The 13,619-nt window shown below is 32.3% G+C and overlaps 2 protein-coding genes across 2 annotated transcripts; one reads left to right on the top strand and one right to left on the bottom strand.

The window, feature by feature from the left end:
- Positions 1-128: 128 nt before the first annotated feature.
- Positions 129-6,786, bottom strand: LOC137823147 (kinetochore protein SPC25 homolog). The gene is made up of 8 exons (XM_068628290.2): positions 6,546-6,786; positions 6,378-6,443; positions 6,149-6,295; positions 4,840-4,953; positions 4,674-4,763; positions 4,464-4,586; positions 3,711-3,931; positions 129-482 (listed from the first exon to the last, which is right to left on the bottom strand). The coding sequence occupies exons 1-8, from the start codon at positions 6,667-6,669 to the stop codon at positions 471-473; spliced, it is 897 nt and encodes a 298-aa protein (XP_068484391.1). The 5' UTR covers positions 6,670-6,786; the 3' UTR covers positions 129-470.
- A 5,412-nt stretch (positions 6,787-12,198) lies between these two features.
- LOC150025242 (uncharacterized) lies at positions 12,199-13,267 on the top strand. Its single transcript, XM_090294787.1, has one exon. It carries the CDS (start codon positions 12,202-12,204, stop codon positions 13,216-13,218), a length of 1,017 nt encoding a protein of 338 aa, XP_090150913.1. The 5' UTR covers positions 12,199-12,201; the 3' UTR covers positions 13,219-13,267.
- Positions 13,268-13,619: the final 352 nt, after the last annotated feature.

The raw sequence follows: 13,619 nt of genomic DNA on the forward strand, positions 1-13,619 counted from the left end.
ATTATACAGTAGCTAGTATCCGATCCCACGTGCAAGGAAAAAGAAAATACATCCACCCACTGCGTTTGTTAAAATAAATAAAAGGATCATACAGATCCATTTCCCAAATCCCAATACAATATTGACAGTGTCAAAACAAGATATCATCACAAGAATTACCGATCTTATATTTTACTATAGCAGTATATCAGCAATGGGAAAAAAAATTAAAATACTCACATAAACATCACATGGACCATACATGAAAAATGTACGGACCTTCTGGTTATTCTATACAGGTTCAGACATCCAGAACATGGGTATGCCTTAACTAACATGTCAACTAGTTAGTAATAAGAGGTTCAAACTCCAGAACCTAGATATGTCTTACACTAAATGTCAATTTGATAGCAATTAGAATCATTGGTTACAGCCCTACATGAATCAGCATGTCTCATCAAGATGAGGTGACGAGCATCCCCCACACCGCTTCATTTCCAGGCCTGTCATATATTAAACGTTAGAATAACTGATCTTACATACACATTGCATACTAATATACTTAATATATATGCAATAATCACAAACAATTTTACTTGATTTCATCATCTAGAAATTCTGCCTCACAAGTTTTTATATGATTAAATTATTCCAGGAAAAATATTAATGATGATGATAACCCTTCATCTGACACACTGTCCACAGTAAACAAGAATTGCATGGGCCAAATCTCAAACAAACTGGTAAATCGTATGTCAACTTGTCCAGTCATGCAATACAACATTACCAATAACTAAAATACTGACATTTCAAGCCTAATACACGTACTGATAATGTTATCCTTCTGGTGTATGTTCTATTTGTTTGGCAGTCAGAATCCTTTCAATCAAGAATCCATAAAGCATAAATTAAAAAGGACGAATGATATTAAGGACACAATGAACATAAAATTTACCAAGTCTTCTCCCGGAATGATAATTGTATCAAAGATATAGAACAGATACTAAAGGGAACATACATATAGGTGGCACAACAAATAAGGTAATGGATGACACAGTGTAGATAAAAAAGGAAAGCATGGCTAAAGTGGTTAAAATTTTCCTTCTCCAATACAACACAAACCAAGTCATTAGTCACGTAACGTAAGTGCTTTAGCAGCACAAAACATGTTAAAACCTATAAAGTAAAAAATCTTCTCTTGTTTGAAGTGTCGTTCGATACATCAAACATGTTTCCAATACTGATACCTGTTCAATATCAAGCCAACAAGTATCAAACATGGGATGTATTTGGACACTTGAGCTCACACCTACACAAGGCTTGTGCATTCGAGACAACACCTAGCACATATGGATAGTCGAGCACTAATTTTTTTTTACATTTAGAAAAGTTAACCTGAAACATAATATAAATATTTAAAAAATAATACCTCACTTCTTTTGGTGAGAATTGTTATCATAAGAGAAAGGAAAATATACAACAATAATAAACATTGATTATATTTCAATATGCTACTCATGTTTCATTTGGGTCTCTCTATTTCATTCAAGTAAGAGTAAGACTAAACATACGCATTGCAACTTTAACAAGAGACAAGAAGAACGTGTCTGTCTTGAAGTAAAAGTAGGTGAATATGCATACCACATAATTCTCAATTTGAATATCAAGGATTAATACTGCAAATTGATGAAGAAATTATTGAGAATTTCACAAACAGGATACAAAACAAGATGATTAATGTGGAGAAAGGAATCAAGGGTTATTTGACAAAGAAATGTTATCAATGGCTGGTGAAAGAAGGCCAAAATTTCACCATATATAAATGCCATTATGTGGCGCCACCATTGCATTACAACTTGCCAATGGTGGCTGGCTAAAAGTCAAGCAGGCCATGGTGGCTACGACACCGCCATTTTAACCAGTGGGAAAGTATCTACTAAGCTTAATGACAGGTTTTATCTTTCTATTTTACATACACTACTCCTGTTATGGTGAATTGTGAAAATTGAGCTTGGGTATTATAAAGTAGACTTTAAGCCTGACTCAACCCAATAAAACCGACTCCTCAAGATCACAAGCCATCTGCTTTGCTGCAGTAAGTTCAACCTCACTGAAACGAACACCATTGCCGGTACCGCATATGGTGTTCGTTCCAGTAAGGTTGAACTAGTTGCAGCAAAGCAGATGGCTTGTGATCTTGAGGAGCCGGTTTTATGGGATTAAGTTAGGCTTAAAGTAAGTCTACTTCTAAATAAGGGGCAAAAGAAAAAAGGTGATAGTAGTAAAACTAAGAATATTAAGATGAGTGAGTAGCGACACAAGTAATGATAAGATGTGAAATGATTGCACAGGAGCAGATATGTGCGAGGAAAAAATGATAGAAAACCATATATTGTGCATAACGAAAAATCTCACTACAAGCATGAGTGAGTAAATTGTATGATTTTTAATATTATTAAAAGGGAGGAAGGAGACCAAGAAGAATATCAAACAGTCTTGTTAAGAGAGATCACACAGTAAATAATGTTTTGGAAGAAGACTTTTGGTAAGTGCATTTAAATCTAACTCAACCTTACAGAATTAATTTTTAAGATGAGATTTGTGTCAATTTATGTACTATAATTTGATCATATATCTAGTTGATGTGTGATATCCAAGATGATCACTAATCAAACCAAATAGTGTTGTATGATGAATATAACCAACTTCACCGTTGGGGGAAGCTTTTGTAAGATATATATTTCCAATATCATATATTTTAGACATTGACAGAGTAAAAGTGTCCATCTCGTGTCTAGTGTCTATATAAAACTTCATTTTTCATAGGTTAAAACTAATTATGTAAATCTGTATAAATTTGAGAGAAAACTTTGTAATATAATAGTTTGGTTTTGTTTTAAAATTATGTTTGGTGTCATGCACTATTTCAACTTTGGTCTGTGTTTCTTCAAATTTCAGACAAAAAGAAAGGAGGGAAAGGAAGGAAACTTTCAATTCAAATGTCAATTGGTAAGTTTGAATCCAATATTCTATTGGATTAGTTCTGAACCTTAGTCTTAAAACAATCACATTAAAACAACTTTTTCAATTTTTCAGTGATTAACAGACAAACAAAATTTTAGTGCCAGCCATATTGTACTAAGTTATCCAGTTTCTTGAGGTTTGCAAATACCCTCTGTTTTGTTCACATATCCGTCAAACCAGAATGGAAAACAAGAGGCAATCACGTTCATCAGAATGCCTCTTTACACAATGTTACAAGTCGTAGGAAAAATCCATTATTTGCATAATCTCGGGAGATCAAAGCACAGCACCTAATTAAAACTGTAATGTTTCCATTAATGATACAATTAGTCATGTTCTAGACTTCAAACATCAAATTATCTTTCCAAGAAGGTGAGGAAGTTAGATGTTACAGGTCTCTATATTGTCTGGCACTCCTAGAACCCCAATTCAGGCTCACTTAAATGGAAACAAAAGCCCAAGTCCAGCAATAAGCCTAACCAACCACCTTTCTCTCGGCTTACATAGCTAAGTCATTACAAAAGAAGATTAAAAAAATGCTATGAACGGATTAAGGAACTTCACTATCATAATTCATGTTTAAAGCATAATAGACAACACAGTAACTGAAAAAAATATCTCATAAGGAGCATCCAGATATTGTGTTAACACCTTGTGCTGAAACATGAAATCGAATTCAACAAATACAAGGCCAAATTGATCCTTACCTTCAAACGAGGAGATTGACAAACAGATGATGCAGATCCAGGAGATAGAATTGCAGATTTTACCCTTCTTCGATTGACTTGTTTCTGGAGATGTGTATTACCTTTGGTGGGTTCACCTTGATGCTCATTTCCTTCAGTAATGGTTAATACTGACAAAACTGGTGCAGATGCAGAGATGAAGGTAGACTCTTGGTGTTCATTTGTTGTCATAGATAGACTGCCTGATAGTTGTAATTTACAACTGGCATTAGTCATAAGCCCCACTTTAAATGTTTCAAAACTAGAGGGTAAAAGAACCGCAGAAGTGATACAAGCTCAGTCAAGGTTCAGGTTTGAATATATCTTTATATTAAATAGAATGCATGAAAAATAATCAATGATGAGGAAATATGGAAGTTACTCAAAAAAATACTAAAAAGGTGCTCAAATAATTCCATGGTACATAAATTAAGCATTCAATACATTAATTGTCCCCAAATAATGGAAAAAACTCATTAAGCAGTTTACAAATTTCAAAACCTGAAGATAAAGTAAATTAGCTTTTTTAAATTATCATACTATGGTACTATCATAGGTGTCATTAGACTTAGTGCTAGCCACAGCAATAGTTTACCAGTGTGACAAAAACCAGCTCATTCAGCCCTGGTTTCCAGCAGTCACAGCTTCAAATAATAATCTGACTGGACAAAGGGCCAGAGTCCCCCCCTCCCCCCATCCCATGAATGGAATCAATTGTAAGAACTTAAATTGTACCTTGTGTCACTGATTCTTGAAACTTTCTCCTCATTGTTCTGACAAATTTAAATAGCCCATTTGTCTTGTTTAATTCATGGATCAACTTGTCGATATCTTTGAGAGATGGTTCACAATTTAGCACTGAAATATGAAAGACTAAATTCAGATTTCATGAACCAAAATAGTCTACTTTGAAACATTATAAACCAAACCATATATTATCCTCACATGTATACATGTCATCTGCATGACGGATGGTAAAACAGAACTCTTCATTTGGGTTGTTCACATTGATATTCTTGAAAGTGAATTTTACCCCTAAACAAGAAGAAATTGTGAGAATATCAAACTTGGAAGGAACAACCCTAGGACAAAAAGAATTAACTTCAATTACCATGTCCAGCTTCAACATGAAAACCAAGGATCCTATTGTACCAAGATATGGCCTCCTGGACTTCATCTTTAAGTTCATTGCTTTCATTTGATTTCTGTTCAGATGCCGCCAAAACTTTTTATGGAACAAAAAAGAAGAGGGGAAGGAGGGTGATTAGGATAGCTCATACTTCGTAATATTTCTCAATGGAAAAAATTCAAATTTAGTAAGCACAGAAATGCAAATAAGGGAAAGAGAAAAATAGACAGACAGATAAAAAAATATGCCCTCATAAAAACAAGTGCAAAAAATAATATACAGATTAAATGTTCAGGACTCACTAATCATCCTGGAACCTCTTTCATTAATTTACAAAAAGAGGAACTAAACATGAATGACTTTGTGCTTTGGTACAATAAGATCTCATGCAAATTATCGAAATGTCCTCCTGACCACTAGGTCGACCCTAGAGGGTATAGAAACTCAATGAATTATGATAATGCTGAAACTCGAACAATTGTAGTAGCCTGGAGCAAATGCAATACTTATCAGATTCTACTTATCCGAACTAAGTTGTAGTATTTCAATCTTCAGAAAAAAACACGATTATGGACAACTCGATACTATGTATATCGTGTGCATATCAAAGTATCTATATAAATAAGAAGGCAAGCACAATAATGACTTGCTCTTTTCTTTTCTTTTCTTTTTGTAGAACAAAAGTGGTAGGATGGGGAGAACCTCCCGGGACGACCCGCCAGGACAACAATGACAACACAGATCAACTTAGAGAATTATTGTACAAGTTTAAACCGCAAACACGTTAACCTACTCTGAGCTACTCAACTAGCCCTTAGTGCTAGGAGATCTCCGGAGAATGATTGCCTACCAAACGGGGTTTTTGAGGCATCGGGGGCAATGAACCCGCATCCGTAAAGTTCAGGAGTTGTTAACGTTTGGCTAGTTCAGTTAGAGATTAATCAGACTAGTTTTGCAATTAATATACATTTTAAATATCTAGCAATATATATACAGGTTCTTTGTTTGGATGAGTTTCTCCATAAAATCCTTCCAAGAGAGTAAAATATGAGAAAAAAATTTAAATTAGTTTCTCCATAAATTAAAATTAACTTAATCATGAATTTCTTTATAGAAACTCTCTCCCGTAGGCTTGTTTTCTAATTTATACATAAATTAATTTCAACTTGTAAATAAGTTAATTTCACTTTCTCTTCTTTTAATGCCCTCTCAAAGAAGAACTTATGGAGAAGATCATCCAAGAATACCTATAGATAACAACTGCAATTGTAGCGAAACACGTGATTACTACCAAGCCGGTGTTGCGATACAACAGTGGCACATTCTTCGCTCTTGATTCTCCGCTTCTGAATCCTTATCTTCATAACTTCAACTCTTTCCTTCACAGAAGCAATAGCGTCCTTAATAGCCATTCGCTTCGCTTCTCTCCGAGTCTTAACTGCAGAAAGGTAAATCGCAAAAATTCTGAAAAAAAAAACGAATTAACAAACAAAAAATTAAAGAGATATATAAATGCGTACCTGCCAGCGCCTTTACCAATCCATCCTCGGCCTCCCTCAGTTTAGCTTTAACCTCTGTCAGTTCAGCTGAAAAAGAAAGAAAAAGAGAGAAAGATTAAGAACTGTGTGGAAAAGTGTAAACCCTAAATTAGTTGTGATTAAGTGAACTAGAAAAGTAGAAAATGTGACATTGAGATCGCGCGGCTTTGATTGCGGTGGCAGTGAGGGATTGGAGGGAGTTTCTGTAAGAAGCGACGAAAGCGTCGATGTTCTTCAGTTGGAGCGGGATATCGGTGTCGCAAATTGACGCCATCTCTGTTCGCACTTCGCGTTTTGCTTTCTTTGCCTTCGAGAGAGAAAGGAAGGTTTGAGTTTAGCTTTTGAAGAATTGAATGATTGTTTTGCTATGAATTTGATTTTGTTTGGAGCGGGAGAAAAGTTATTTCATATTTTCCCTCTAACGGCATGTTTGTTTGAAGTTAAAGTTATAAAAGTGATTTTACGAACTTTTATGTAAGAATGTGTTTCTTTAAAACGAAAGGTGTAATATGTATGAATCATAATAAACTATAACATTCCAACACAATATATATTAGAAGTTTATTAAGAGAAAAAAAATACAAATACAAGTGATACATACTCATTAAAATGATTTTTCTAATAATTTTTTTATTTGTAAAGCTGTCAATCCATGTGTTCCTTTTCTAAAAATAAGAAATATTCTAAAATTGAAAGATAAACAAATAAACAAATTTTAAGATAACATAACTATTTTTTTTTCTAAATTTCAAGGTAATTTATATTCACTTTTTATTAAAAAAAGCATGTTGGATAAACATAGAATCAAACTCTATTTATAACATTTTTTTCAGCCCTTTAAATTTGGTTTGTTGAATTGTTATGATAACTTCCATCAATTATTGACACCACATTATATGTCAAAAAAAATCTAAAAAATCATCATTAGAATCACTTTCTCTTCTTGTTGTAGCATTAATATTACATTTAATCCAACATATTAGAGGAAGTATCAGTATACATGCACAACTTCACTGTTTTTCTTAACATGACAATTAATGTTAATAACCTTAAAGATGGAAAAATCTAACATAGAATTATCCATATAGCCCTTTGACAAACACTTAACAAGAGTAATAAATACTTTAACCATATTCATTGCATTAGTACAATTAAATTGCTTACCCTCAAATTTGCTTTTATAAAGTAAATACCAAAATGTACAAGAAGAATTAATAACAATAGAAAGTAGCATGCAGCATGTAGTGTATATGCTTACGATACCCTTTTTTTAAACACCCCAAACTGAAACCAAAGAAGTTATTTTAAACGAATTCAATCAATGTAATAATAGAAGAACTTGACGGTGTGTTTAGATAGGGTATTTTAAGAGAGGAATGCAATTTTTTTAGAAATTTTGAAATGAAATTTATGACAAAATATGTGTTTGGATATGAATTTTGAAATGAAAATGAAATTCTAAAATTTTAATAGAGTAATTAGATTATTTAAAATTAAATAATAATTTCAAAATTTCACTTAATAAAATAAAAATTTAAAATTTTCACATTTTTAAATTTATATTTTAGTCTTTGTAGTGTGGGTCGATCTAAATGTAAGTTGATTCGGCTTGACCTAGGTCCAAATAGACTTAATTCGATTTAATGTATAATCGATCCAACTTAGTATGACATTATTTCATTTGATGTTCAAATTCAATACGAGCCCAACTCGACTTTGTTAAACCTAATTCCATTTGTCTTAGTCTTACTTGGGTTGAACCCAAACTAAATCTATTTTGAACTAGATCTAACAAAACTTACTCGAGATGAGTCTATTCTAACTCGGTTGAAGGTGATCCCATCTTGACTAAGTTCGACTTGAACTCGGATCAATTCAGCTCAACCGATCTTGGGTTTTTGGAATTTGACTGTTGTGAGTGATCATGTTAATTTATTTATTTTATATTTTAAGTTTACATTTTTCATTATTTTTTTCCTATTTTTTTCTTATTTTTATTCATTTCACTTTACATTTTTCATTATTTTTTATTTAGTTTTTCCTATTTTTATTCATTTCACTTTTTTCAAAAGGTGTAAACAGAAGGAATTGCACGATTTAAGACTACATACGTTATTGTGGACACTAGTCACTATAGCCATGTTTGCTAAATTGCTATAGTGCACTCGGTATTTTTGGAGATTTTTCTTTTTACATTTTTTATTTATGTTATTCGTTCAAAATATAAGAATTAACATTCTTTTATAATAGTCCTTTTATGTTATTCATTCATAAATAACACTTGCCACTCCAATATTTTTATTCACTTTGATTGTTACTAAAGCTAGACAATTTAATTATAAGATTATATGATATGAAGATTTTATTTTAATGTTTATATTAAGATATAGTCTAAAGGATATGGTATTAAAATATAATGTTTAAAGTAAATACAATTTATATAATTTTTAATTTTGATTATAATAAAGAATTTTTAATTTTAGTTAACTAATATATTTGTCTTTAAAGTAGGTTTATTGAGAAAATCTACAATTTGTTTTTAAAAAAAAACTCTAATTATATTGTTATATTATAAGATTGTTTTGTCTCCATTTAGACTATGTTTTCTTACAGCTCATACAAATAACAAGATACAAAATGAAGTTCTATAATAAGATAAAGATAACATTTAAACTTATCAAATCGTGTGAAATTATTAGAATATTGACTCGGACATTCTTATAAAAAATTTAACATAATTTTTTTTCTTTTTGTATGCTTAAAATAGTTTGTTAGTACAAGAAAAACATGATCAAACTAAAGATATTGTAAAACATAACAAAGCAAAAATCATTTTAGCAAAAAGGTTTTTCTTGCTACAACTTCGACACAAAACATTATTTAAGGTTCTTTGTCATGTAAAAAATCATTTTAATTATTGAGAGAAATATCCACATAATCACTACAAGAAAATCATGAAATAAAAATCAATTTTAGAAACAAAATATAATTAGTTATTATAATGACTAAATTAAAGACCATTTTAAAGACAAAAAAAAGTTTGATTTTTAATTAGTTTCTATTATTGTTAAATAGTTTCTAAATTGATATCTAATTACCTACCAATTTAGAAATCATTTAACAATAATAAAAATAAATTTAGAAACTAAAAGGTTTTTTAGTTTCTAAAATTATTTCTAATTTAGTCACTATAGCAACTACTTATTATTATTTTTATCTAAAATTAATTTCTATTTCATAATTTTCTTATAGTGAATAGATAGATATGTTTTACAAAAATAATAAAGAATTTTTTTTATTTTTGTAAAACATTCACTTTGTCAAATATTTCTCTGACAAGGAATCTTTATTTGTATATACTATCTTTAAAGTTATTATTTTAATTTTATAACATGTGTAACTCTTTAAAAATAATTGAAGAACCGAAAAGTGGCCACTAAAGAATACTTAGATAGTACTTTTTATTTAAATCCTATGTGTGATAGTGACACATTACTACGTGGATTCTCGTGCAAAATCGTGAAATCATTAGATCATAGTTAGGGATGACAAAGTGGGGCGAGTTATGCGGACTGGTTTGGAGTCCGTTAATAAAAAAAAAACATGGGCGAACTCAGTTTTTCAACTTGTTGACTCGTTTTAGCCCGCTCCCCGTATAACTCGTAGTCCATGCGGGCCAACAGTGGGGCCGCAAAAAAAAAGTTTGTGTGTTGACTTGGCAGTGGCAAGTTGGACTGAAAAAAAAAAGTTTTCCTTTTCCATTCATATTCGTTTATTCATTTCAACACTGCACATTTTAGGTTTTCTTTTAATTGATCTTATTTTTATTGTATTATTTTTATTAAAAAATAATTAATTCATTGTCATTGTTTTAATGTATGAAAAATTGGATGAAAGTTTTTCTAAGGTTGCGTTGTTATTGAAATGGAAGAATATTAATGTTTTTGAATTAACTATATTTATCGTAGTGGTGTTTATGTTTAATGTTTTTGAATTAGCTATTTTTAATATTTTTGAAATGGAAGAATATTGATATTTGATTTTTATCTTAATTGAATTATTGATGTTTGACTATGTTTGAAATGGAAAAAACAAATATTGATGTTTAATAGTAGAAACTATAGATTCAATTTCACAATTTTTCAAGAGCAAAAACTAAAAAACATTTTCATTGAATTTCTTTAAAAAAAAAACCCGAATGTGAGCCTATCTGCAAACTTGCGGGCTGACCCTTATGCAAGACAGAGTAGAGAATCCAGCTCGCGTTCGTGGGGCGGGCTGACCCGCTTTGCCATCCCTAATCGTAGTTTTCCCATGTCTTTTCCACTCCATTTCAATACACGGTGTTTATTCATTCATGCATCCTTGCTTTATGCACCTTGTTAGAAATGTGAGTTGACAAAATTAATTTTGGAAGATTTTAAGAATTCAAGCACAACATCTCTTTCTTATATGTTATTTTCGTTGTTATACGACATTGTGATGGTTAGTGGATGATTTTGGAAATGTTGTTCATCGAAGAATCTAAGATTCGTTTTTTTTTTCTTATGGAATTGGTAATCCATAATATTTGCAAAAATTGAAAATTCAGAAAAAAAAATGGGAAAGTGCATGCATATTCCATTCCAGAAAGAGCCGTCTATAACCTGTTACTGGAAAGAGCAATCCGTAACCATTTTGAAATATTCTTTTAGTTTATAACCTGTTACTGGAAAGAGCAATCCGTAACCATTTTGAAATATTCTTTTCATAACATATTTTCTGAATTTCGTATTTACCATTCTAGAAGTTATAAAATGTGTTCCAAAAAGGATATTCTGGAAAGTTCGAAATTTTATTTTTTGGAAACACTTTTTACTTTCAAAATATCCTTATTCCAGAATCACTAAAAACTGGGATATTTTGAAAAATATAGGATGCAGGAAGAAAAATGTAAGGGTGCAAGAAGAAACACCCTTCAAAACTTGTTTCACCTTCTTAGGTTAGGATGTTTCTAACTACACTCTTACATTTTGCTTCCAATACCCTATGAGAAATGTGAAATGACAGAATTAATTCCAGAAACACCTACCTTTTGTTTACGAAACACCTTATTCCAGAATCAGTCAAAATTATCAAAAATAATTTGAGTATTTAAAAAATGTAGAAGTGCAGGAAGAAACATTCCTGATGTTAACTGGGTTTTTGTTAAACCCAAGCCCAGTTTAAAAAATTAAGGCAGAATGTATTGTTTTTCTCACACATAACTACATAAAGGTACATGTCTTCTTCCTCTCCTTCTTAAACTATATTGAAACCACTCATACTCACGAACTCGTGGCACCAACACAATTTTACTTTCGCATCTCCTTGTATGTCAAAAAACTCTCACAGTCACTAATAAAATACAATTTTCGTATCTTTTCACAATCACGAATTTTGGATTTCTCTATGTAGGCCTTTGGGCTGGTTTTTTGTTTCTAGCCCAATTATTGAGTTTGTATATTTTTAGCTTTCCTTTTCTTTTCCTATATGCACACATTACACGTAATAAAAATCAGAACTTCAAGTTTTATCTTTATCTTGTTTTCCTTTCTTCTCACCTCTTCTAGAAGGAAGCAAACTCACTGCTTCCAGAAGAAAGCGCACTCACCGCTTCCACATTCTTTTCTGATCCATCTTCTTTTCTTCACAGCTCATTCTTTTTCCATGAATTCATCATGGTATCAGAGCGGGCTTGTCCCGCTCTGCTTCTTCGCACTCTGATTACTTTCTTCCTTCTTAATTTCTTTTCCTCTTCATCTTGTTCTCTGTTTCTGTTCATCAAATGGATTTGTCTCAGAACCCATCAAGTGCGTACTACTTGCATCCAGGAGAGAACCTAGGAATGATGCTCATCACAACGCAACTTGACGGTGACAATTATCACACTTGGAACAGGGCCATGAAGAGAGCTCTCCTCTCCAAGAACAAATTAAAGTTTGTGAACGGAGACCTACCTGAACCAGCACAGAATGATGGGTTGCACGAAGCGTGGGAGCGCTGCAATGTCATGGTCATATCTTGGATTACACGAACCTTAAATGCCCAAATTGCTCGAAGCACCGTTTACATAGACAATGCCAAAGATTTATGGGAAGAATTGAGAGAAAGATTCTCCAAGAGTAACCATTTTCGCATATCCGATCTCCTACAGGAAGTTAATTCAATCAAACAGGGGGAAAGAAGCATCATGAAATACTACACTGAATCCAAAATCTTGTGGGAAGAATTGGATTCTCTGCGGCCTATACCTGTTTGCACTTGTAGCAAGAAATGTTCTTGCAAACTTTCAACAGTCATTCTTGAATGGAGAGAATCAGAAAGAGTCATGTGTTTTCTGAAGGGTCTTGGTGAAGCATATAACAATGTAAAAACGCAGATTCTTCTTCTTGAACCTCTTCCTAACATAAATCGTGTTTTCTCTTTGATTTTACAGCAAGAAAGGCAAGAGAAACAGTTCCATGAAACACCGATTTCAGAAACAAAGGTTCTTATCAATAACGCAAGCCAACAAACACAAAAGCCCAATTATCGAAATGGTGGTAATACTGGATGGAAGAATTATGGAAGAGGAAGAGGTAAAAACTATGGTAAGCAATGTTCATACTGCAATAAAATGAATCATACAGCAGATGAATGTTATTCCAAACACGGATATCCACTGTGGATGAAACAACAGAGGAACAATTATGCAGCCAACGCAGTAGAAAGGGTGGAAGAAATTGCTGAAAAGAAATCACCTCAAGATAAGTATACTAATGATCAAATAGTGAATTCGTTGAGCACTGAACAATTGCGGTAAATAGTTGACATATTGCAATTCTCCAACGACAAAGAAAAATCAAATGGAAATGTGGATCCCTATGTTCAAACTTCTGAGAAAGGTAATGAATCCTCTGTTCAATCTTTTGAGAAAGGTAAAGTATGTACACATTTTTGGATCTTGGACACTGGTGCCACAGACCATGTTTCATGTGATCTTACTCTTTTCCTAAGTCATCATGAGATAAAGCCAATAAGAATACGATTACCCAATAATACTCATGTTATAGCAAGACGTGCAGGAACCGTTTTTTTGTCAAGAGAATTCATGATACTCAATGTCTTGTATATACCAGAATTTACTTTGAACATTCTTTCTGTACATAGTCTTGCATCTTCTTTAAACTATTTGATCCTGCCTGTTGGCGAGAACGCTGGAAA

Source organism: Phaseolus vulgaris, chromosome 9 (assembly GCF_051622355.1).
Source record: "Phaseolus vulgaris cultivar YP4 chromosome 9, ASM5162235v1, whole genome shotgun sequence".
In the NCBI taxonomy this organism is placed as follows: domain Eukaryota; kingdom Viridiplantae; phylum Streptophyta; class Magnoliopsida; order Fabales; family Fabaceae; genus Phaseolus; species Phaseolus vulgaris.

Bases quoted from the DNA above. Each gene is read 5' to 3' on its own strand.
- LOC150025242 (XM_090294787.1), top strand. From the start codon at position 12,202: ATGGATTTGTCTCAGAACCCATCAAGTGCGTACTACTTGCATCCAGGA.
- LOC137823147 (XM_068628290.2), bottom strand. From the start codon at position 6,669: ATGGCGTCAATTTGCGACACCGATATCCCGCTCCAACTGAAGAACATC. The intron at 4,587-4,673 runs GTGAGGATAATA...TTCATATTTCAG, and splicing joins TGCAGATGACATGTATACAT to TGCTAAATTGTGAACCATCT. The intron at 3,932-4,463 runs GTACAATTTAAG...TACAACTATCAG, and splicing joins TCAAGAATCAGTGACACAAG to GCAGTCTATCTATGACAACA.